Below are 26,643 nucleotides of genomic sequence, written 5' to 3' on the forward strand. Positions count from 1 at the left end.
ATACTGTAGAGCCTACGTCTAAAGCATAGGGGACGACCTTCGTCCTTTCTCTCTCTTCTGCTGTGGTCAGGTCTTGAGTCTTACTCAATACTCACACCTTGTAACACAGCCAAGAACTCCTTCTTTGCTGATCTATTTTGAACTCTTTCAAAATCATGTCAAGGTGTGCGTTCTTTGAAAGTATCATCAGGCGTCTTGATCTATCTCTATAGATCTTGATGCCCAATATGTAAGCAGCTTTATCCAGGTCTTCCTTTGAAAAACTCCTTTCAAACAACCCTTTATGCTTTCCAGAAATTTTACATCATTTCGGATCAACAATATGTCATTCACATATACTTATCAGAAATGTTGTAGCGCTCCCACTCACTTTATTGTAAATACAAGTTTCTAACAAACTTTGTATAAACCCAAAAACTTTGATCACTCCATCAAAGCGTATATTCTGACTCCGAGATGCTTGCTCTAGTCCATGGAAGGATCGCTGGAGCTAGCATACCTTTTAGCATCCTTAGGATCGACAAAACCTTTCTGATTGTATCACATACAACCTTTCCTTACGAAAACTGGTAAGGAAACTTGTTTTTGACATCCATCTGCCAGATTTCATAAATGCAGCTAATGCTAACATGATTCCGACGGACTTAAGCATCGCTACGGATGAGAAAATCTCATCGTAGTCAACTCCTTGAACTTGTGAAAATACTCTTTGCCACAAGTCGAGCTTCATAGACGGTAACATTACCGTCCACGTCCGTCTTCTTCTTAAAGATCCATTTATCTCAATGGCTTGCCGATCATCGGGCAAGTTCACCAAAGTCCATGCTTTGTTCTGATACATGGATTCTATCTCGGATTTCATGGCCTCGAGCCATTCGTCGGAATCCGGGCCCACCGTCGCTTCTCCATAGCTCATAGGTTCATCGTTGTCCAACAACATGACTTCCAAGACAGGATTACGCATTACTCTGAAGTAGTACGCATCCTCGTCGTCCTACGAGGTTTGGTAGTGACTTGATCCGAAGTTTCATGATCACTATCATAAGCTTCCACTTCAATTGGTGTAGGTGCCACAGGAACAACTTCCTGTGCCCTGCTACACACTAGTTGAAGTGACGGTTCAATAACCTTATCAAGTCTCCACCATCCTCCCACTCAATTCTTTCGAGAGAAACTTTTCCTCGAGAAAGGACTTGTTTCTAGAAGCAATTACTTTTGCTTCCAGATCTGAAATAGGAGGTATACCCAACTGTTTTGGGTATTCTATGAAGATGCATTTATCCACTTTGGGTTCGAGCTTATCAGCTTGAAACTTTTTCACATAAGCATCGCAGCCCCAAACTTTTAAGAAATGACAACTTAGGTTTCTCTAAACGGTGTCGTCTCAACGGAATTGCGTGGTGCCCCTTTTAAAGTGAATGCGGTTATCTCTAATGCCTAACCCATAAACGATAGTGGTAATTCGATAAGAGACATCATGGCATGCACCATATCCAATAGGGTGCAGTTATGATGTTCGGACACACCATCACACTGTGGTGTTCCAGGCGGTATTAATTGTGAAACACTTTCCACAATGTCTTAATTGTGTGCCAAACTCGTAACTCAGATACTCATCTCTATGATCATATCACAGACATTTTATCCTCTTGTCACGACGATCTTCAACTTCACTCTGAAATTACTTGAACCTTTCAATAATTCAGACTTGTGTTTCATCAAGTAAATACACTCAGCATCTACTCAAATCATCTGTGAAGTAAGAACATAACGATATCCACTGCATGCCTCAGCACTCATTGGACTGCATACATCAAAATGTATTACTTCCAATAAGTTGCTCTCTTGTTCCATCTTACTGAAAACGAGGCCTTTCAGTCATCTTGCCCATGTGGTATGATTTGCATGTCTCAAGTGATTCAAAATCAAGTGAGTCCAAACGATCCATCTGCATGGAGTTTCTTCATGCATATATACCAATAGACATGGTTCGCATGTCTCAATCTTTTCAAAAACGACTGAGTCCAAAGATCCATCTACATGGAGCTTCTTCATGTGTTCTATACCAATATGACTCAAATGGCAGTGCCACAAGTATGTGGTACTATCATTACTATTTTATATCTTTTGGCACGAACATGTGTATCACTGCGATCGAGATTCATTTTAGGTGCAAGACCATTGAAGGTATTATTCAAATAAACAGAGTAACCATTATTCTCCTTAAATGAATAACCGTATTGCGATAAACATAATCCAATCATGTTTATGCTCAACGCAAACACCAATCTCGATGGTAGAGGGAGCATGCAATGCTTGATCACATCAACCTTGGAAACACTTCCAACACACATCGTCATCTCACCTTTAGCTAGTCTCCATTTATTCCGCAGCTTTTATTTCGAGTTACTAACACTCAGCAACCGAACCGGTATCTAATACCCTGGTGCTGCTAGGAGTACTAGTAAAGTACACATTCATATAATGTATATCCAATATACTTCTGTTGACCTTGCCTGCCTTCTCATCTACCAAGTATCTAGGGTAGTTCTGCTTCAGTGACCGCTCCCCTCATTACAAAAGCACTTAGTCTCGGGTTTGGGTTCAACCTTGGGATTCTTCACTAGAGCAGCAAATGATTTGCTGTTTCATGAAGTATCCCTTTTGCCCTTGCCCTTCTTGAAACTAGTGGTTTTACTAACCATCAACAATTGATGCTCCTTCTTGATTTCTACTTTCGCGGTGTCAAACATCGCGAGTTGCTCAAGGATCATCATGTCTATCCCTGATATGTTATAGTTCATCACGAAGCTCTAATAGCTTGGTGGCAGTGACTATGGAGAACCATCACTATCTCATCTGGAAGATTAACTCCCACTCGATTCAAGTGATTGTAGTACTCAGACAATCTGAGCACATGCTCAACGATTGAGCTTTTCTCCCTTAGTCTGCAGGCTTAAGAAACTTGTCAGAGGTCTCATACCTCTTGACGTGGGCACTAGTCTGAAATCCCAATTTCAGTCTTCGGAACATCTCATATGTTCTGCGACGTTTCAAAAACGTCTTTGGTGCCACAATTCTAAACCGTTAGCATTACGCACTGAACTATCACGTAGTCATCAAAACGTGTATGTCAGATGTTTCGCAACATCTACAGACGACGTTGAGGTTCAGCACACCGAGCGGTGCATTAAGGACATAAGCCTTCTGTGCAGCAATGAGGACAATCCTCAGTTTATGGACCCAGTCCGCATAATTGCTACTATCAACTTTCAACTAAATTTTCTCTAGGAACATATCTTAAACAGTAGAACTAAGCAAGCTATGACATAATTTGCAAAGACCTTTTGACTATGTTCATGATAATTAAGTTCATCTGATTATTTAATGAACTCCCACTCAGATAGACATCCCTCTAGTCATCTAAGTGATACATGATCCGAGTCAAACTAGGCCGTGTCCGATCATCACGTGAGACGGACTAGTCATCATCGGTGAACATCTCCATGTTGATCGCATCTACTATACTACTCATGTTCGACCTTTCGATCTCTTGTGTTCCGAGGCCATGTCTGTACATGCTAGGCTCGTCAAGTCAACCTAAGTGTTTCGCATGTGTTCCGAGGCCATGTCTGTACATGCTAGGCTCGTCAACACCCGTTGTATTCGAACGTTAGAATCTATCACACCCGATCATCATGTGGTGCTTCGAAACAACGAACCTTCGCAACGGTGCACAGTTAGGGGGAACACGTCTCTTGAAATTTTAGTGAGGGATCATCTTATTTATGCTACCGTCGTTCTAAGCAAATAAGATGTAAACATGATAAACATCACATGCAAATCATAAAGTGACGTGATATGGCCAATATCATCCTGCGCCTTTGATCTCCATCTTCGAGGCGCGGCATGATCACCTTCGTCACCGGCATGACACCATGATCTCCATCATTGTGTCTTCATGAAGTTGTCTCGCCAACTATTACTTCTACTACTATGGCTAACGGTTAGCAATAAAGTAAAGTAATTACATGGCGTTTTCATTGACACGCAGGTCATACAATAAATTAAGACAACTCCTATGGCTCCTGCCGGTTGTCATACTCATCGACATGCAAGTCGTGATTCCTATTACAAGAACATGATCAATCTCATACATCACATATATCATTCATCACATCCTTTTGGCCATATCACATCACATAGCATACCCTGCAAAAACAAGTTAGACGTCCTCTAATTGTTGTTGCATGTTTTACGTGGCTGCTATGGGTTTCTAGCAAGAACGTTTCTTACCTACGCAAAAGCCACAACGTGATATGCCAATTTCTATTTACCCTTCATAAGGACCCTTTTCATCGAATCCGATCCGACTAAAGTGGGAGAGACAGACACCCGCTAGCCACCTTATGCAACTAGTGCATGTCAGTCGGTGGAACCTGTCTCACGTAAGTGTACGTGTAAGGTCGGTCCGGGCCGCTTCATCCCACGATGCCGCCGAATCAAGATAAGACTAGTAACGGCAAGTAAATTGACAACATCGACGCCCACAACTACTTTGTGTTCTACTCGTGCATAGAAACTACGCATAGACCTAGCTCTGATACCACTGTTGGGGAACGTAGCAAAAATTCAAAATTTTCTACGCATCACCAAGATCAATCTATGGAGTTTACTAGCAACGAGAGGGAAGGAGTGCATCTACATACCCTTGTAGATCGCGAGCGAAAGCGTTCAAGAGAACGGGGTTGATGGAGTCGTACTCGTCGTGATCCAAATCACCGATGATCCTAGCGCCGAACGAACGGCACCTCCGCGTTCAACACACGTACGGAGCAGCGATGTCTCCTCCTTCTTGATCCAGCAAGGGGGAAGGAGAGGTTGATGGAGATCCAACAGCACGACGGTGTGGTGGTGGAAGTAGCGGGATTCCAACAGGGCTTCGCCAAGCGCCTTGTAGGACGGAGATGTGTCACGGGAGGGAGAGGGAGGCGCCAGGGCTTAGGTTTTGCTGCCCTCCCTTCCCCCCACTATATATAGGGCCAAGGGAGAGGGGGCGCAGCCTTGGCCCTTCCTCCAAGGAAGGGTGCGGCCAGGGAGGAGTCCATCCTCCCCAAGGCACCTAGGAGGTGCCTTCCCCCTTTAGGACTCTCCTTTATCTTATCTCTTGGCGCATGGGCCTCTTGGGGCTGGTTCCCTTGGCCCATATAGGCCAAGGCGCACACCCCACAGCCCATGTGGCCCCCCGGGGCATGTGGACCCCTTGGTGGACCCCCGGACCCCTTTCGGCACTCCCGGTACAATACCGATAATGCGCGAAACCTTTCCGGCGACCAAAACAAGACTTCCCATATTTAAATCTTTACCTCCGGACCATTCCGGAACTCCTCGTGACGTCCGGGATCTCATCCGGGACTCCGAACAACTTTCGGGTTACCACATACTAATATCTCTACAACCCTAGCGTCACCGAACCTTAAGTGTGTAGACCCTACGGGTTCGGGAGACACGCAGACATGACCGAGACGACTCTCCGGTCAATAGCCAACAGCGGGATCTGGATACCCATGTTGGCTCCCACATGCTCCTCGATGATCTCATCGGATGAACCATGATGTCGAGGATTCAATCAATCCCGTATACAATTCCCTTTGTCTACCGGTATAGTACTTGCCCGAGATTCGATCGTCTGTATCCCGATACCTTGTTCAATCTCGTTACCGGCAAGTCTCTTTACTCGTTCCGTAACACATCATCCCGTGATCAACTCCTTGGTCACATTGTGCACATATGATGATGTCCTACCGAGTGGGCCCAGAGATACCTCTCCGTTTACACGGAGTGACAAATCCCAGTCTCGATTCGTGCCAACCCAACAGACACTTTCGGAGATACCTGTAGTGCACCTTTATAGCCACCCAGTTATGTTGTGACGTTTGGTACACCCAAAGCATTCCTATGGTATCCAGGAGTTGCACAATCTCATGGTCTAAGGAAATGATACTTGACATTAGAAAAGCTCTTAGCAAACGAACTACACGATCTTGTGCTAGGCTTAGGATTGGGTCTTGTCCATCACATCATTCTCCTAATGATGTGATCCCGTTATCAACGACATCCAATGTCCATGGTCAAGAAACCGTAACCATCTATTGATCAACGAGCTAGTCAACTAGAGGCTTACTAGGGACATGGTGTTGTCTATGTATCCACACATGTATCTGAGTTTCCTATCAATACAATTCTAGCATGGATAATAAACGATTATCATGAACAAGGAAATATAATAATAACCAATTTATTATTGCCTCTAGGGCATATTTCCAGCAGCCATGTGGTTGATGATGAAGCGGTCGGTGTATAGTCGACGCCGATGTCGGAGTAGAGGCACGGGGGTCGACGACGGCGGTGGACGACGCAAAACGATCTTAGATCAGAAAACCAAAAAGAAAATGCCGATCAAGATGACCAGCGGGAGAGAGAAAAACCCTGGATCAAGAGATCGGAAAAAAGACTCTCTAGGGCAGCCGGTCAACACGACCGACGGACGAACCCTAGGTACGGGCGGCGCGGCCCTCGGGGGCGGTCATGACGGCCAACCGTCCCGGGGACGGCACGCGGGGCGGAAGCGACGGGCGGCGGCTAGGGTTGGATCGGTTAGGCTCATACCATGTTAGAAGGGATAGAGAGAGATTGGAGGAATGGATTTTTATTGCTTGAGCCTCGTGGGCATATATATATATAACAAAGCATTTAGTCCCAAATAAGTTGGGGTAGGCTAGAGGTGAAACCCATAAGATCTCGCAACCAACTCATGGCTCTGGCACATGAATATCAAGCTTCTACGCACCTGTGTCCATAGCTAGCTCTTTGGTGATACTCCAATCCTTCAGGTCTCTCTTAAGGGACTTCTACCATGTCAAATTCGGTCTACCCCGCCCTCCCTTGACATTCTCCACACGCTTTAGCCGTTCGCTATGCACTGGAGCTTCTAGAGGCCTGCGCTGAATATGCCCAAACCATCTCAAACGATGTTGGACAAGCTTCTCTTCAATTGGTGCTACCCCAATTCTATCTCGTATATCATCATTCCGGACTCGATTCTTCCTCGTGTGGGAACACATCCATCTCAACATACGCATCTCGGCCACACCTAACTGTTGAACATGTTGCCTTTTATTCGGCCAACACTCAGCGTTATACAGCATTGCGGGTCAAACCGCCATCCTGTAGAACTTGCCTTTTAGCTTTTGTGGCACTCTCTTATCACATAGAATGCCAGAAGCTTGGCGCCACTTCATCCATCCGGCTTTGATTCGATGGTTCACATCTTCATCAATACCCCCATCCTCCTGCAGCATTGACCCCAAATACCTAAAGGTGTCCTTCTGAGGTACCACCTGGCCATCAAGGCTAACCTCCTCCTCCTCACACCTAGTAGTACTGAAACCGCACATCATGTACTCAGTTTTAATTTTACTAAGCCTAAACCCTTTCGATTCCAAGGTTTGTCTCCATAACTCTAACTTCCTATTTACTCCCGTCCGACTATCGTCAACTAGCACCACATCATTCGCAAAGAGCATACACCATGGGATATCTCCTTGTATATCCCTTGTGACCTCATCCATCACCCAAGCAGAAAGATAAGGGCTCAAAGCTGACCCCTGATGCAGTCCTATCTTAATTGGGAAGTCATCAGTGTCGACATCACTTGTTCGAACACTTGTCACAACATTATCGTACATGTCCTTGATGAGGGTAATGTACTTTGCTAGGACTTTGTGTTTCTCCAAGGCCCACCACATGACATTCTGCGGTATCTTATCATAGGCCTTCTCCAAGTCAATGAACACCATATGCAAGTCCTTCTTTTGATCCCTATATCTCTCCATAAGTTGTTGTACCAAGAAAATGGCTTCCATGGTTGACCTTCCAGGCATGAAACCAAACTGATTTGTGGTCACGCTTGTCATTCTTCTTAAGCGGTGCTCAATGACTCTCTCCCATAGCTTCATTGTATGGCTCATCAGCTTAATTCCACGGTAATTAGTACAACTCTAAACATCCCCCTTGTTCTTGAAGATTGGTACTAATATACTCCATCTCCATTCTTCTGGCATCTTGTTTGCCCGAAAAATGAGGTTGAAAAGCTTGGTTAGCCATACTATCGCTATGTCCCCGAGACCTTCCCACACCTCAATGGGGATGCAATCAGGGCCCATCGCCTTGCCTCCTTTCATCCTTTTTAAAGCCTTCTTGACCTCAGACTCCTGGATTCACCGCACAAAACACATGCTGGTCTCATCAAAGGAGTCGTCCAGTTCAATGGTAGAACTCTCATCCTCCCCATTGAACAGCTTGTCGAAGTACTCCCGCTATCTATGCTTAATCTCCTCGTCCTTCACCAAGAGTTGGCATGCTCCGTCCTTGATGCATTTGACTTGGCCAATATCCATCGTCTTCCTCTCTCGGATCTTGGCCATCTTATAGATGTCCCTTTCGCCTTCATTCGTGCCTAATCGTTGGTAGAGGTCCTCATATGCCCGACCCCTTGCTTCACTAACAGCTCGCTTTGCGGCCTTCTTCGACATCTTGTACTTCTCTATGTTGCCTGCACTCCTATCCAGGTATAGGCGTCTGAAGAAATCTTTCTTCTCTTTAATCGCCTTCTGGACATCATCATTCCACCACCAAGTATCCTTATCTTCGCTTCTCCTTCCCCTGGACACTCCAAACTCCTCCGAGGCCACCTTACGAATGCAAGTCGCCATCTTCATCCACACATTGTCCGCATCCCCTCCTTCCTCCCAAGGGACCTCCTTAATGACCCTCTCCTTGAACGCCTGAGCTACCTCCCCCTTTAGCTTCCAGCACTTCGTTCTAGCGACTTTTACACGCTTATCCCGCTGGACACGAATCCAAAAGCGGAAGTCAGCAACCACCAGCTTATGCTGGGTACAACACTCTCTTCAGGTATCACCTTACAGTCTAGGCACGCACGTCTATCTTCTCTTCTCGAGAGGATGAAATCAATCTGGCTAGAGTGTTGGCCAACTTGAAGTACCAAGACAAGTCAGGAACAAATCCTAGTCTATCTCGTTTTTCCTAATAATCAATATACTCAACAATCTGGTTTGTTGAAAAAGACTTTAAAATATATGTGGCTACGAATGGATGACTGCCTCCCACATTCGTATCCGCGGACAAATGCGGGAGAAAAATTACGGATTGTCGTTGAAGATGCCCTAAACTTGTCTCGTGGTTATATTGAAATTAGCAATGGAGATGCACTGCCTCAAAAATTACAGCACCACTATCTTTCTCTAGTTCACAACATAATAATATTGCTAAAGATGTTTTGCTCGCCTGGAAAACAGAGCACCTAAAAAAAATCAGAAACAACTTATAAATTTCCCTCAAAAAAAAACAACTTATAAATTTCCCTTAGAAAAAAGAAACAGCTTATAACTAAGCACAAGAAATAAGTGTAAATCGGGAAGTCTTTGTAAGAAAGTTCAAAAGAATCAATACGAGAGATTTTTAAAGAAACTTGACCTTTCTTTTTCTTTTCTTTTTTGAGAACGGAAACTTGACCTTTTTGCAACCCAATTTTGAACCAAATGGACTGACCGAGGATAACAATGAAAGGGGCAAGGAAGATAGATGAGGTGAAGACGCCTTGTTCGATAGGAAACGTTTGAAAACGGCGCACCGGCCGAACGCAGCACCGGTCGCCTCTCACATGCAGCGCTCGCTACATACCGCTTGACGCTTACAACAAGTCCCACGCACCGCCCTCCCTTTTCCTCTATGCAGACCTTATCTTCTCCTCATCCAAACACACCTGTTGACAACTCCTGACCCCTCCTTCCTGATTTTTCTGTACAGCCATGGACACCTGCCTTCCGCTCCCTCGCCCTGCTCCGCCCCCGTCGCCCCCTCATTTTTCTCCCTGGCAAGTCCAACAATTGGTTCTCCACTGCCCTCGGCAAACCAATTCTTCATCCCCATAATTCCAACGAGTTGGTTCTCCACTCCCTTCAGAAAACCACCATGGATACCTCGAGCTCGAGCTTCTTCGTGTTGCTTTCTCTCCTTCCTGCTACAATCCTCCATGGGCCACACAAGATTGAACCCACACGTTTGTTGATGTGCAACCACACAGTGCTATGAACCGGTGTTTGCTGCGAGCTGCGACGGTGGGTGACCACGACCGGTGAGTGCCTCATTTGCGGCAGCCAGATGCTGGGACGAGTGCCTAGTTTTTGCTACCAGCAATATTTTTGGTTTGGCCCAATTTTACATTTTTGCTACCACCGTTTTTTGGTTTGCTGGAACCAGCACAAATTTTTGCTACCATCGACGTTTTGGTTTTGCTGGTACCGACGCCAAAATTTGTATTTTGCTACAACCAGTGCTTTGGTTTGCTGGAGACAGCCCCAATTTTTGCTACCATCGGGCGTTTTGGTTTTGCGGGTACCGACGCCAAATTTTGCAATTTGCTACACCCCGTGTTTTGGTTTGCTGGAGCCAACCCTAATTTTTGCTACAACTGCCGCTTTTGCTTTGCTGGAAAGAACGCCCAATTTTGCATTTTTGCTTCAAATAGCGTTTTGGTTTGCTGGAACCAGCTTTAATTTTTGCTACTACCGGTGTTTCGATTTTTGCTAGAACATTGCCCAATTTTGCTTCCGCTGTTTTTGGTTTTGCTGGAACCAGCACATAAATTTGCTACTACCGCTGTTGGCTGTGAGCCATGGCGCCGTCGCCATTGAATCAGCAGGGGCGAGGGGAGGTAGCACCGGCGAGGGACGAGTGTTGGCTAGCCACAGTTTTATGCTGCTGAGAATCTTTTTGCTGGAACCATCATCTAATTGTGCTGGAACCGACTATTTTTTATGCTTCAACCGAGCACCACAAATTTTGTTGTTTTTATATTATTTTTGCTGGACATGGCGGCCAAGTCGACAATGGCGGCGAGCCGGAGATGAGGGAACACCGAGGATGCTACAAATCATGGTGCCCGTGCGCTAGAACCCGTCCATGTTCGATCTGCAGGCTGCAGCCATGGCGAGCGGAGGCAGGAGCGGCCGGCTAGCACGGGCGGCCAGCGTGGTGGCACAGGTGGCAAGCAAGCATGGGAATCCAACGACAAGCACAGGCTGCCGCGGAAAAAAATTATGAGACCAGGTCTCACGGGCTAGCAGATGAGACCCACCCTGGTGCGAGATCCGGCATGTGCTTTACGACTGTTTTTTTTGTTTTCTTCATACGCGACTTTTCAGGAGAGAGAATCAGACGGTTAAAAAAAGATTGTATCGAACGCTTGGCAAATTTGGGCCGGTGCGCCGGCGCGCCTTGTTTGTTCGATTGAGTACTCGCCTTGTTCGATTGAGTGTGGATGCAAGAGGATTGAAGGGGATTTAAACCACTTGAAAAACAAAATGCGTCCCAATCCTCACGCGGAGAGGATTAACCGAACAAGCGCCCAAGAGTATTGACTGAACAAGCCCTCAGTGGTCGGCGACGTGGAGCTGAGCTGAGCAGCTTCCCTCCGGCAACATCTCCGGGCCGTCAGGCCCATGGTCAGGGAGAGGGAGACGATGGCGACGCAAGGAGAGTAGTGCGGCCGGAAGCTGGGAAAAGGCGATCGAACAGATTATTAGATTACTGTCAAGTAGGCCCCGCTTGACAGGGCCTTCCAAAAATTGGCGCGCGAGCCCGCCCGAAGTAGGAGCGGGACATCGCTCGCACATTCGTGTTGTGTTCGGTTCACGGGTGTCGGCGCGACACGTCAGTCACTGTTCGATCATCGACGGGTCGCCTCTCACCCCCCGCAGGGACGGGTGAGGATTAACGCTGCCACCCCACGCTCCTCTTATAGTGATCCCGCCAGAGTCTCTTCTCGGCAGCTCGCGAGGTGGGACTAAATAATTTGGAGCTGCGGAAGGTTCACGCGTGCGTGTGCCCCCCTCCGCGCTTTCGTACAAGACAGCCCATTTAGGCCCAGCACTGACGCTCTCTTACTTTGTGCGCGCTGTTTCCCCGCTTGCCTACTGTTTTACTGCCGCGATTTTTTTGCTGTCTGTATAATTCGCGCTTTTTCGTTTTTCTTCCCTAGCGCGCTGTAAACTTTCACCATGGATTGCATAGTACTCCCTCCGTCCGAAAATACTTGTCGGAGAAATGCATAAAAATGAATGTATTTAGAACTAAAATACATCTCGATACATGCATTTCTCCGACGAGTATTTCCGGGCGGAGGGAGTAAAATATACAGCCAAAAAAATTATAGGAGTAATTTTATTTCGGGATAAACTTCTGATCTATTCATCTTCAATCATGATAGTACAACGAACACTAGAAATAATAAAAATTACATCCAGATCCGTAGACCACCTAACGACGACTACAAGCACTGAAGCGGGCCGAAGGCGCGCCGCTGTCATCGCCCCTCCCTCATCGAAGCCGGGCAAACTTTGTTGTAGTAGACAATCGGGAAGTCGTCGTACTAAGGCTCTATAGAACCAACGCACCAAAACAGCAACCGCCGCCGATGAAGAGTGTAGATAAGAAGAATCCAACCTGAAGACACACGAACAAAGACGAACGACGAACAGATCCGAGCAAATCCATCAAAGATAGATCCACCGGAGACACACCTCCACACGCCCACCGACGATGCTAGACACATCACCGGAACGGGGGCTAGGCGGGAAGACCTTTATTCCATCTTCAGGGAGTCGCCGTCGTCTCGCCTTCCTAAGTAGGATACAAACCCTAACAAACCTAAAAAAAAATCTAAAAACGGAGCCCTCCCACCAGCAAGGGCCGGGATCCACTCCGCCCCCATGGCCCTAAGGCCACGGGAGACGGGGCAGATCGGCGCCGGCGCCGGCGGGAGGCAGAGGAACCCTAGCTTTAAACTATAACCTCGAGAAAAAACAAAAACCTCATTTTCTGATTTCTGAACTGTTACTGCTGCTATAAACTTTATACTGAATTTATAAATAAGCTTAATTAACGGTAGAAAAAATGTATATGTTGCAAAAAAGAATGTTCCCGTGTTTGAAAAGAGTTGTCCATGTGTTTCAAAATAGATGCACCTAAATATGAAAAAAGGAATGTTCATATATCTCAAAAAGACATTCATCCTGAGAAAAGAAAATGTTCATTTGCTTTAAATAAATGTTATGTACTTTTTTAATATTAACGTAACCCAGTCTTATGGATAAAATAATGGTAGTGATACCACAAACATGCAATTCCAATCGAGCTTTTTCCATGTCGGCCCCATTTTTAATGCATCTTGTTTTTAGAGGTATATTGGATACTTTGTGTATTGCTTGACGGAAAATCAATAATGGAATAGTTGAGGGATTGATTGATGTTGATATGCTATTGTGAACCTTTTTTAGGAACTTGGTTAAACTTACAGAATTTTGACCTTTGTAAAACTTGAGGGTCTGTTTTATGAGAAGGGAAGGGTAGTTTTTCTTTATGCTTTTCTCATTTTCTATTGATTTATGCATTTTAGGTGTTTTATGAAAACCTAATCTTCAAAGCTGAACAAACATAACATCAAGCAACGCATGGCCGTTGCACAAGTCGCAGGTTCGTCGTGTAGTACCCACCATGCAAGTGCATGATGCCTTACGGCATCTTAAACCTCCAATAGCTATGAACGCACGCACACACATTCTACATCTATGAGTGACTGCGTGAGACTAAGTCGACACAGGTGTCTTCATAGTCAACGGGGACGTCTACTCTCACTGAACACTGAACGCACGTCAGCGAAAGGCCTAGATAAATCCAGAAAAATACGAGCACTAGTGTCAAGTAAGTATTGGATTTGAACTCTGATGGATGGTGATATCATTGCCCTTCTAAGAATTCAATCACTGATTTGGTTCGCAGTTGTAACATAGATGTTGGTACTTACCACCTATGACAAAGTAATGATGTGCCATGTAATAAATGAGTAGAGAGATCAAAATTGTATGTAGATTAACCAACAACTATTGCACAAGCTTCAAAGTAAAATAAAAAGTAATCACATTTATTTTCTCATTTCATATTGGTAACATTTTTACCAATAAGACTTGCATACAATCAGCATGTTGAAGATGCCCTTAGGTGCACAAATCAGCTTAACTAAGAAATTTCTACTACTTAAAAAAAGTGTTTTTTTTTCTGTCGGCATAACGCTCTGTCAATCGTTTATTTTTTCCTCCCATCACATTTCTCCATCATTTTTTTCATTCAACTGCTTTTTTGTCCAACCACGCACTTTGTCGACACATCCTCGTATGCTAATCAATCACCTTAATTTACTTAACAAACTGCATCACGTGGGCAAGATTTGATAGGCATTTATTTACATAAACATATAACATGGGCATGTAATCATGAGTTAACATATTAGAATTTTTACACCCCGTAGCAACCCACAGGCATTGTTTGCATTGTTTTGTAAGAACAACGTGAAGACTCACCGCAAAAAAGCAACACGAAAGGGTTTGTAATTTGCACACTATTGTCACAAGTGATTTTGGTCTGAATTTAAGTCGCATTGAATTTTGTATTGTGGACATCAGAACTCTTTTTTATAAACTTGGTCAAACTTAAATTTTAACTTAAGATCCCCGTTTGATTTTTTTCCAGTTACTTGTGTATTTTTTCATTCTAGGTGTACTCTCAAAACTTTGTCAAACTTTTACTCCAAACGTTTTCTCCCCTTCCCGTGGGGGCTAGGGTAAACTCTCCCTCCAGGCTTCAGCGACTAACCCATGGATTCACCACCCCTCTGCATGTTGCTCCGGCGGCCAGTGGCTGGGACGGGGATCCCGATGCTAGACCAGTATGCTTAAGATCTACTATTCAAAGATTTGACAACGACGAATACAACTCCAGGGCGATGGTCTTTAGGGTCACGTACATGAAGACTTCCTGGCTGGCACTGACAAGGTCACGCCGGCTCTGATAGGAGAACGGCGACATCGGCGCGTCAGCGGCTCGTTCCGACGACGATAGTAGTCTTTCCGTGCTTTAGAGACCTCAATGTAATTTTTATTACATATGAGGTGCTTTTTACTTGCGTTGAACTTTTAGATCTGAATCTTCTTCCGAACAGCAACGAATGATCTAATGGTGTGACATTTTTATGTGTCCACATTCATATAGGCAATGAATGGATATGCACAACCGTGTAAGGGCATCCCCAATGATGACCCTTATATCGCAAGCATATGTTCGGACCGGCGTCTTAGATGTATTTTGCCATCCAACGTGGTATCTCATCCGTCTGTGCACCGGTCCGAACGTCATTTCTTCCACAAATCGAAAGCAAAACAAGGAGCCTTTGCGGGAATCCGATCGCTGCCACCCACGCGTCCGACACCCCGGACTCATCCAAAACCCTCTCCCGCGCGTTACCTCAAACGGACGCGCCGCTTCCCATGTTGCATTCAGGCTAGCCCAGAGCCGCAACGACTGACATTGATGGCATGCAATGTGATCAGACGAGAGGACGATGCTGACTGACGTGACAAGATGGGCAACGTCACTTCAATGTGGACGCATCGTCCCGAGAAATCAACCCCAGTTGCTGCGCCACATTGAAGTGGGCTAACCATCCTTTCCCCTGGTCGCGATCATTTATGCAAACACAACCATTTCGTATGTGAAAAAGTGTGGAAGAGGTTTTAGATGGGTCTAGTGTCTTACTACATAGCAGTGGTCAGAATGCTCGTAAAGCCCTCCTGTTTGCGTCAAGAAAGTCGGTGGACGGCTATAAGGGGGGAGATGATCGGCGTGGTGGCGCGAACAGGTGACCATGTGAATCTGACCATGTGGCCTTTTATGCACTGAATTAGTATTTTTGTTTTTCCAAGGTCAAATGACATTTTTGTCAGAAACACCCCTAACGCAAAAAAGAAAATCAGGGTCCTATCCTGTCCAGATCGCCGGCGCGCAGGGCAGCCAGGAGGACTCGCCTCTCCGACCCCGGCGCCGTCGTCACCCCGTCCCTCCCCGCACAAGGAAAATCAGAGCGGATCTCGATCGCCCCTACCAGACAACACTCTTCGCTCGCGGGGTAAGCAGACCCCACAACCCACGCGCTGCGGTGCAGCGTCTCCCTCCCTCTAGCTGCAGTTCGTCCTCTTCGATCTTATCTGCGACCGCTCACCCCCCAAGTAGATGCGGAACTCGTAACCTTGTAGAGTTTGTCCCATTAGCCGTCTCCTCGGCGACAACCAGGAGCTGATTTTGGCTAGCTCCCTAGCTTTGTTGATTAGGTCGTGCGTGTTGGACCAAATGAGAGGTCTGAAGCTGTTGTCACTGGATATTATTGCTTGATGTAATTGAATTCTAGGTTTTGTTTATCTCCTTCTGGATGGAGTGGAGTGAATCACACTGTTCTATACTTGTCTAGCAGGTACCATGCCTTTCGCAATCATCTGAGTAGTAGAATGGCCTCGAAAGCTATAAGGAGGAGGCCTGCCGAGAAAGAAAGAGAGAGACATATGGAAACAACAATGCCGGAATCTGTCACAGCACCTCTTCTAGGAAATAGTGCCCAGGGGAATAAATCGGAGGTTAGTAGCGGCCCCTGAATCGCTTGAATTGAGGTTATTGACAGCGTTTTTGTTTTCTGCGTTTTTCTAATGTCATTGATTCTGCGTTTCTTGAAGGGGTATGAGCCTATACCGGATTTCTGGGATGGGAAATCACGCGAGTGCCTTCATTGGGTGCATATTGTATCTACTTTTATTACTCAGTCTGCAAGAAAGATAGGTAATTGTCACTAGCTTTGATCCAGAAAGGCCACATGTTGTATTTATTACGTTACCTGAGAATAAACAATCATCTCACTATCACTTGAATCTAATGTACCCTATTCTTCAAAACATATGCTTGTTTCATGATCTTCCCTTTTGCAACATTGACTGTGTAGGTTCTGATAAGCTAGTGAGGATTTTAATTAAGCTGAAATCATTTGTGCGTAATTTTCTTTTGACACCTCATTTATGCATAAAATACGCCGATATACCTGTCTGAATAATATGTTGTGCTTGCTATTGTCGTTACCTCCTTGTAGGCTTTTAGTGCTCTGAAGATTTGCTTTTCTTTGCAGTAAATGCTATTTCGGAGTTTGGTTCGTTTCTAGCAAGGTTCTTTGGTTGCTCCTGTGCTCCCCAAAGTTCACAAAATGCACAGACAATGCTAATTCACCTCAGTCCATTACAGGTATTGTGGCACCTGCAGATTTTGTGTTCTTTGTTTCAAATGCTGTATATGGAACACGGAAAGGTTTTATTGTTAGTGCAAATTTATGAAGTAGGAGTGTGTTAAGCGCCAGTGCGCCACCTGTAATTTGATGCACATTCTTAGAGATATTTGATACCTTTGGCTGAAAACTGGGGTACAATTTCCCATCCTGCCTATAACATCTTAAGTTCTTGGAGGACTTGGTTGTTTCATGAACCCCACAACGTTTAATTTGCCCCTCGTCTAAATATCTTTTCGGGTGTGAACAACAGAAAATATTCTTACTTAATTCCGCATTTACGTTCATGAACAAAATGTTGGCATATTGATGGAACATTTGTTGCTATTTTCTGCATGTGTGCTTTATCATTTGGATATTGACTTGTGTGCTTAATTTCTACCTCCTTCAGGAAAGCAATGCCACCAACATTATTGTTATATCAGTGTTTACATTTGTTTAATTTCTTTTGACATGTTATTATGTTTTTGACAGTTTTAATTTACTTTATAGGAGGAGAGATTAAAATTCTTGAGACAAAGATTAAATGTGCCATTTGATTGTTCCGCTGTCAAGCACCAGGTTCTCATCTTTTATCTAGTTTATGTGGCGTTTTTTCTGCTCTTGAGCAAGTCAATGCTAGTTTAAATCATTAATATGTTAATATGCTTATATTCATGAACGGCATGCCACTTCTCCCATTATAGGATGCACTAAAAGAACTTTGGAGATTGGCTTATCCTAACCGAGAACTTCCTCCTCTGAAATCAGATCTATGGAAGGAAATGGGCTGGCAGAACTCTGACCCAGCAACAGATTTTAGGTTCATTTTTTCAACTATTCATATTTTAAGAAGCTATCTGCTGTTTTTCTCTTTCAACGTCACTTGAACTGAGATGACTGTTCTCATGAGCTATCCGATGCTTGCAGGTCTGGGGGATTCATGTCCTTGGAAAATCTAATATATTTTGCAAGAAATTACCCAGTATGTTTCTGTTCATCATGGGCACTTACTCCTTATAAATCCACTGTTAGTTGGTATTTCAATCTGGTTAAATGCTGAATACCTGCTTAACATGCAGGATTCCTTTCATCGGCTATTACACAAGGCAGATGGTGAGAGAGCTGAATGGGAATATCCTTTTGCAGTAGCTGGCGTAAATATATCTTATATGTTAGCTCAAATGCTGGATTTACAATCAGGTGAAGTGAATGCAATAACTGGTCAAAATGCTTTATCTTCATTTAAATCTACTCTCCCTTGATTGCATGTGTAGTCTGGTTCCTTAAGCAGATCAACCTGTGAAGAAACTGCAGCATTTTTTTTTTGTTTGCTTCTTTGCAGAAAATAGGAGGAGCTCAAAAGCAAGAGTTGGCTTTGCTCAACTACTTGAAGATGACGAGATGGCTTTCGATAACCTTTTCTGCCTAGCTTTTCAGATGCTCGATGCTCAGTGGCTTGCAAGGAGAGCTAGTTATATGGAATTCAATGTGAGCTCTTTATACAAGATGCGTTATGTGCATGCTAATGGTTTCTTATTCCTTTACCATTGTTCAATCGGTGACCTTTCTTTCATCTTACTATCAGGAGGTTCTGAAGTCCACACTAGGCCAGTTAGAGCAAGAGCTTACAATTGGAGGCGTTTCACGCGTTCAGAATCTGCCATCGTTCAGAATGTTAAGGAGATAGCATTATTTGGTCTTTACCCGAAAGGGGGAAGGTTGCCAAATATGCTGCTCATTCTTTTATTGTTGTTCAAGATGGGCCGCCATGTAAAGATTACTGGCCATCACATATTCGGTTCATATGCGATACCTTGAAAAGATACTTGCTCCTATAGGCTTTGGCATCAAGCGCTTTGTAAGTGTTTGTGTAGCAAAAGATACACATGCAAGTGTTTCTGTTACAATAGTTATCTGCAGGAGTGTTTTATTCTGGGAACATGTAATATTTGTATGAAATTTGGGGCAGTTTAAATTTAGGAATGGAGGTAGTATAACGGAAATGCCCAACGGGCATAGACTTAAAAAAAAGAATTCCACAACGCCAAAAAAATCGTATTTTTTTTGTACATATACAAATACACATATAACACGTTCAAGAAAATTTTCATAACAATATACTTTCACGCGCGATGTAGACAAAAAAACAAAAATGTACATGAAAATGAGCCAATCTTTTTTATTGTTGGGCCGGGAATTTTTTATTTTGTGCAGCTTGCAAATCATATTTTGAACGAAAATTCACATATCCATCGTGAATATGTATTAAGTTTTCGCAGTTCTTTTTCTGAATTTCTTTGAAACTTGGAAATACGATTTTTGAATCATTTCATAAAACAGGAGCCAATGCCCCTGTCAACCAAGTAGTATAAAGGTCACTTCCCTTGGCAATCTTTTTTAGAAAAGAGGATGGCTCACGGTTTTAAATTAATGAAGCCCTTATAACCAACAGTACAACAAAACGCTAAATCAAGCTTTTAACCGGCTCTGCCTTGATACATAAAAAGCTAAATGTGTGCCGCGTTACCTTGCAAAACAATAAACTCAGCATTATATCGAACCTTGGGCCATCACGTCACGGCGGAAGGTAACCAGATATATTTGTTTGTGCTGGTACCAGGCAAACAGCTGATGTCAAAGATAGTATTAAGTTTTCGCAGTTCTTTTTCTGAATTTCTTTGAAACTTGGAAATACGATTTTTGAATCATTTCATAAAACAGGAGCCAATCCCCCTGTCAACCAAGTAGTATAAAGGTCACTTCCCTTGGCAATCTTTTTTAGAAAAGAGGATGGCTCACGGTTTTAAATTAATGAAGCCCTTATAACTAACAGTACAACAAAACGCTAAATCAAGCTTTTAACCGGCTCTGCCTTGATACATAAAAAGCTAAATGTGTGCCGCGTTACCTTGCGAAACAATAAACTCAGCATTATATCGAACCTCAGGCCATCACGTCACGGCGGAAGGTAACCAGATATATTTGTTTGTGCTGGTACCAGGCAAACAGCTGATGTCAAAGATAGTATTAAGTTTTCGCAGTTCTTTTTCTGAATTTCTTTGAAACTTGGAAATACGATTTTTGAATCATTTCATAAAACAGGAGCCAATGCCCCTGTCAACCAAGTAGTATAAAGGTCACTTCCCTTGGCAATCTTTTTTAGAAAAGAGGATGGCTCACGGTTTTAAATTAATGAAGCCCTTATAACCAACAGTACAACAAAACGCTAAATCAAGCTTTTAACCGGCTCTGCCTTGATACATAAAAAGCTAAATGTGTGCCGCGTTACCTTGCGAAACAATAAACTCAGCATTATATCGAACCTCAGGCCATCACGTCACGGCGGAAGGTAACCAGATATATTTGTTTGTGCTGGTACCAGGCAAACAGCTGATGTCAAAGATAGTATTAAGTTTTCGCAGTTCTTTTTCTGAATTTCTTTGAAACTTGGAAATACGATTTTTGAATCATTTCATAAAACAGGAGCCAATGCCCCTGTCAACCAAGTAGTATAAAGGTCACTTCCCTTGGCAATCTTTTTTAGAAAAGAGGATGGCTCACGGTTTTAAATTAATGAAGCCCTTATAACCAACAGTACAACAAAACGCTAAACCAAGCTTTTAACCGGCTCTGCCTTGATACATAAAAAGCTAAATGTATGCCGCGTTACCTTGCGAAACAATAAACTCAGCATTATATCGAACCTCAGGCCATGACATCACGGCGGAAGGTAACCAGATATATTTGTTTGTGCTGGTACCAGGCAAACAGCTAATGTCAAAGATAGTATTAAGTTTTCGCAGTTCTTTTTCTGAATTTCTTTGAAACTTGGAAATACGATTTTTGAATCATTTCATAAAACAGGAGCCAATGCCCCTGTCAACCAAGTAGTATAAAGGTCACTTCCCTTGGCAATCTTTTTTAGAAAAGAGGATGGCTCACGGTTTTAAATTAATGAAGCCCTTATAACCAACAGTACAACAAAACGCTAAACCAAGCTTTTAACCGGCTCTGCCTTGATACATAAAAAGCTAAATGTGTGCCGTGTTACCTTGCGAAACAATAAACTCAGCATTATATCGAACCTCAGGCCATGACATCACGGCGGAAGGTAACCAGATATATTTGTTTGTGCTGGTACCAGGCAAACAGCTAATGTCAAAGATAGTATTAAGTTTTCGCAGTTCTTTTTCTGAATTTCTTTGAAACTTGGAAATACGATTTTTGAATCATTTCATAAAACAGGAGCCAATGCCCCTGTCAACCAAGTAGTATAAAGGTCACTTCCCTTGGCAATCTTTTTTAGAAAAGAGGATGGCTCACGGTTTTAAATTAATGAAGCCTTTATAACCAACAATACAACAAAACGCTAAACCAAGCTTTTAACCGGCTCTGCCTTGATACATAAAAAGCTAAATGTGTGCCGTGTTACCTTGCGAAACAATAAACTCAGCATTATATCAAACCTCAGGCCATCACGTCACGGCAGAAGGTAACCAGATATATTTGTTTGTGCTGGTACCAGGCAAACAGCTGATGTCAAAGATAGTAGGAGTGGCACCTCAATGTTGATGGCTGCAAGATCATAGGCCCTTGGCTGCCTCCTCTGTCCTCTCGAGTGGTGTGTTTCTGCGACACAAAAAGGAAACTGTGAAGGAATGTGGAAATTTGTACGAATCCACATCCTGGCGGCTATCCAAAATATATACACCAAATGCACCTTCTTTTCTCCCCTTATACAACAAGTAAGATAAAAGAAAACTGTAAAATGGTGATGTTTTTTCATTCATCATGAGAAAAAGAGAAGAAAATATGTTGGAGATGCGGGGGATCGAACCCCGTGCCTCTCGCATGCAAAGCGAGCGCTCTACCATTTGAGCTGCATCCCCTTTTATGCTTTAATTTCTATTAGCTCCTAGTTGTACAATAGACTCATGAATTCTACACGCCCACACCACGATCTAACTGGCAGAAGGACGCAATCTCCAGCACAGGCGGGAGGCGGGAACTCTTCCTGTCTTACATATCCTTGGCCTAACAACCTCCGTTGTTTTTTTAGTAGGTCAGTAAAGCAGCAATGTCATAGAGGAGTTCAATGCGAATTCATAATTCTCCCAGAGGAAATGAAATTCGAAAGAGAGGACATATACTTGTCTTCAGAGTAATTAACAAAAAACTACCACATTTCACGTAAGCGTCCCACAGAACTACCACTTTTTGAAAACTGACCAAAAACTCCAGTTTATCGCTGATTTCGTGACAAAAAACTATCACATCGCGTTGATGACCGTTTCAAGCGTTTTAAACGTCTTTCTGACAGATCGGGCCCACCTGTCAGGACGGAGGCCGCGCTAACGGCTAACGACGCTCGCCTGGCGCCCGTTAGCCGCGCGCGTCGGTCGGCCCGGTCGGACCAGGACTAACCTGGCCGACCGGCTGGCTCGTCGTCCCCCACCACCTCACTCTCCCCCCTCCCCCCGAGCTCACTCGCTCACTCACTCTGCTCCTCTGCTCTCCACTGCTCCTCTTCTTCTTCTCGAACTCCGGCGACGCCGCGACCATGCCGTCGTGGCCCAACAGCAACGAGACCTCTGACGATGACGAGTACATGAGCGAGTTCAGTAGCATGCAGATGGAGTATTTTGTAAGTCAGCTCAATCTCTCCTCTCCTCTCCTCTACTAAGGTTAGGGTTAGGGTTTGAAGAAGGATAGGGATTTCTCCATTTAAGTTCATGTATGCGAGTTGTAGTTGATATATATGTGTTTCCTGCTGCAGCAAACTCCAGACACTGTGATAGATCCAAGCTTTTCTGGGCTTGTGACTGAATCTGACCGTAGGTGCATCCTGCACAGGGAGAGGGCTGGCAAATTTGTGGCATTTGAAGGCACTGACACTGGCAGGAGATTCGTAGGATGTGCAACTGAGGTAATGAACCAAGTTGTCATGGTTGTGATTGATTCATTTTGTGCTTTTCTGAATAATGCTGCTGCTTTTCTCATTTTTGCTTAATTATAAGAGCAGTGCTCTGTCTAAATTATGTACTTATAGCAAATAGCAGCAAAGAGCAATGGAACCAAGAGCTAGTGTAGTGTAGCTACATATATGAGTACTGTTTATGATTTGTTATTGTGAATATGTTTGTTAATGAAGAATAAAGCTCACTTCAAATTTAACTGAATTTTCAGGATGGTGTGAACTGTGGTGTTTTAGAGTGGGTAGATGCCCCTTGGCCTGTAATTTTGCAAAGGTGCTTAACCAAGCTATGGGATATGTATCATGAAGAGAACCTTGGTAGAGTCCAAGACAAAGAGGCTCATGAGATAGAGGTTGAGAAACTGAAGAAGGAGCTGGATTCTCTTGGCAATCAGTACAGTCAGCTTGTGGATGATGTATCCAAGCTGTTTGATTACCAGGATGGGCAGAAATCCCATGACATGGATTACACAAGCCAGGCAATCAATGAACTTAAGGAGAAGAAGCATCAGCTTGAGGAGCAGGCAAAGATTGAGATTCAAATGGAGAAGCTTAAGCTCAAGAAAGAACAGAGGTGCATCCTGCAGAGTCAAGCTGATATCATTCAAAACACCAGGAAAGCCATGAAGGAGATACAAGTTGAGAGAGACCTCCTTAAAGAAGAGAAGAAGAAGCTGGAGCATATCATTGCTGAGCTCTTGAAGGCAGGTCATGGGTGCAAAGAAAAGCTAGACAAGATCAAAGAAGTTGTCATGGAGGAGTGAAGTGGTACCTAGGGTTGGTAAGTGAATATGAGGCCTATATATATAACCTAGTACTAGAATCTTATGCAGATATGCATCTTAGTATTAATATGAACTCCCTATTAACTGCCTATGGTTTCAGATCATTTTGGTTGTGTTGTTGGGTGCTGTAATGCCCCTGATCTGTAATGCTCTAAGATAATCCTATTTGTAATGCCCCCTGAACCATATTATCCAGATGTTGTTATATCTACATCTGCAATTTGTTGCTGCTAGGTAGTTGTTGCTAATACTTACACTTGAATCTAGTAACACCAAACAACACTGAAACTGAAATGAAAATGAAACTGAAACTTGCATTACATAGGAGGTAGCATAGATAACACATATTGTCTCGGGATGCAACATAGATAGCATTACATAGATAGATAGCACCAAATAGTCTGAGGATAACTGAAACTAGCCAACACTGAATAAGACTGACGAAACTGAATGTGAAACTAAATAGTTTCACATTCAGTTTCAGTTAGGCGCCTGCCCTGCTAAACGGCCTGAGCGTCGTACCTCCTGCTTCACTTCGGTGGAGGATTTGGCAGCATCTGCACCTCCTGTTTCTTCTTCATCGATGAAGATGATGGGAGGAGGGCGGCGGCGAGCCTGCAGTGCTGGTGGTGCGATGATCTGGATGTCGTCGTCCTCGTCTTGGTGCTTGTTTGCGTTTGCTTCAGCCGTAGATTGTGCTGGAGCGACGTAGTGGTGGTCTGCCCACCGCTGCCTATGCCCAGCATCGGCGGAGCCCGCCTCTTTCATTGCCCATAGCAGTATATCTATGGGCAGGATCCCCTTACCTCGGTTTCCATATTGCTGGTCCATGCGTTGCTTCTGCTCACTCATCGCCTTCTTTCTCACTTCATCTGCTCCATACACTAGCTCTTGAACGCTGGTGTACCTTGTGGCGACCTTCATGTAGTCCACGAAGAGGTCGTCGTCGCCGCGCGCTGAACCATAAAGCATGGCAACCCATACCTTTCCAGTTGGGAATGGGTTGAGCCATGGGTCCGAAGAAGAGGAAGAAGCAGGCATGGTTGGAGCAGGAAGTGGTGAGTGCAGTGGTGTTGAGCGAGGTGAAGTTGTGGTGATGTGAGTAGAGTAGCTGAAGAAAGAGGGGGTAGTTAAAGAGAGGTGGAGTGAGGCAGTGGAGAAGTAAAACTTGTGCAGCAGTATTTGACAGGGTGGTAGTTGTGCAGTAGTTATTGTGTGCTGAAACTTGTGCTGGTTAAGTGATGTTAGGTGAAAGTTGTGCATTCAGATACTGATTTCGTGGTGACTGAGGTACTGATTCTAGAGAAAAATCATAGAAATTGACATACATTCAGAGCACAATGCAGAAAATTCAGAAAATCTACAGGTGCGCATACATTCAGAGCACAAATTCGGAAAATTCAGAGAAATTCAGAGAAATCCACGCATACAAGTGCGCATACATTTAGAGAAATTTCAGACACATCATCTCATACATAATAGAACTAGAGACTTGGAGAATTCAGATAACATTGAAGAACTTAACCTTGAACTGTTTCAAGACGCAGAATCAAGGATTCTGCTCCACCTAGCCCTTGTGACTTGGTAGCGATGGAAGGTTTCCCTATCTTTAGCCCACCAAATGATCAATTCATCGGTGATGATTGTTCCATCTGGGAACACCTCCTTGAACTGCATCACGTCGAGGGAGTTGCGGGCTGCCATAATCGTTGCAGCCAACCTCTGGCATTGCTTGCGTGCCTGAGCCCTACGACCCCTCCGTTCTGCTCTTGCGGCCCTTCTTGCTGCTCTAGAACTCTCTTCCTGGTCGTCGACAACCTCTCCTATGCTTGGATCCATCTTTGTGGCTAGGGTAGGGTTGTAGTGATGCTGGCGGCTAGGGTTTTAGTGGTACGGGAAAGGACAGGTTAGGGTCTTTTTATAGACACCTACGCAGGCTTGTGGACTGTGGTCCAATATGAGAGCCCAGTCTGAGGCCCATTTCCACAGTTATGTGAAAAAACGCTTTCAAACAAATGCACAAAGTCCACAACAGTTTCAGAAAGTGCACGACAGGTTCAGATAGTGCACGACAGTTAGATAGTGCAACAAGTCAAAAAGTGCACGACAGGTTTAGAAAGTGCACGACAGGTTCAGAAAGGTGCACAACAAATTCAGAAAGTGCTAAACAAATTCAGAAAGTGCACATAAAACCTCCCAATTTTGAGATGATAGGTTTCAGTAGTTACCACTGCAGTAGAAGTAGCCTGCCAATTTTGAGCTTGGAGTCCTCTTCCTCTTGGTCCCAACTTGAGTATCTGAAGTGGTTGCAGCTCTTGGTGCAGTGAATCCATGAGTCCTCCCTCCACCTGCAGTCCTACCTCTTTTAGCTCTTGGTGTAGGGCCTGGTGCAGAAGTAGAAGGACCTGGTTGAGATGTAGCAGGCCTACATGAAGCTTGTGCTCCTCTTCTACCTCTTGCAACAGGGACTGATGTGGTTCTTGCAGCAGGTATATCAGAGTAAACTGCCCTGTTTTCCTGCATGTCAAACATAACTTTTATTTCTAAAAGTGTACTCATTCAGAAATGTCTGAGATTTTTTCCAAGCTTGATAATTACCTGGTGTT

The 26,643-nt window shown here is 44.2% G+C and overlaps 1 protein-coding gene and 1 non-coding gene across 4 annotated transcripts; one reads left to right on the forward strand and one right to left on the reverse strand.

Moving 5' to 3' along the window:
• Positions 1-15,863: 15,863 nt before the first annotated feature.
• Positions 15,864-19,219, forward strand: LOC123096541 (ELMO domain-containing protein A). 3 transcript variants are annotated; one of them, XM_044518298.1, is made up of 10 exons: positions 15,864-16,102; positions 16,445-16,604; positions 16,701-16,803; positions 17,144-17,256; positions 17,789-17,857; positions 17,983-18,098; positions 18,206-18,260; positions 18,358-18,478; positions 18,621-18,766; positions 18,864-19,219. In XM_044518298.1, the coding sequence occupies exons 2-10, from the start codon at positions 16,479-16,481 to the stop codon at positions 18,963-18,965; spliced, it is 951 nt and encodes a 316-aa protein (XP_044374233.1). In that variant the 5' UTR covers positions 15,864-16,102; positions 16,445-16,478; the 3' UTR covers positions 18,966-19,219. The 3 variants fall into 3 exon arrangements, with proteins under 3 accessions (XP_044374233.1, XP_044374235.1, XP_044374234.1); XM_044518300.1 differs by having other exon boundaries at positions 15,880-16,102; positions 18,358-18,391; XM_044518299.1 differs by having other exon boundaries at positions 15,893-16,102; positions 16,442-16,604.
• Positions 19,220-22,094: 2,875 nt separating this feature from the next.
• TRNAA-UGC (transfer RNA alanine (anticodon UGC)) lies at positions 22,095-22,167 on the reverse strand. The gene has a single exon. It is a non-coding gene; the product is annotated as a tRNA-Ala (tRNA).
• Between the last annotated feature and the right edge of the window lie 4,476 nt (positions 22,168-26,643).

Source organism: Triticum aestivum, chromosome 4D (assembly GCF_018294505.1).
Source record: "Triticum aestivum cultivar Chinese Spring chromosome 4D, IWGSC CS RefSeq v2.1, whole genome shotgun sequence".
Taxonomy (NCBI): Eukaryota; Viridiplantae; Streptophyta; class Magnoliopsida; order Poales; family Poaceae; genus Triticum; species Triticum aestivum.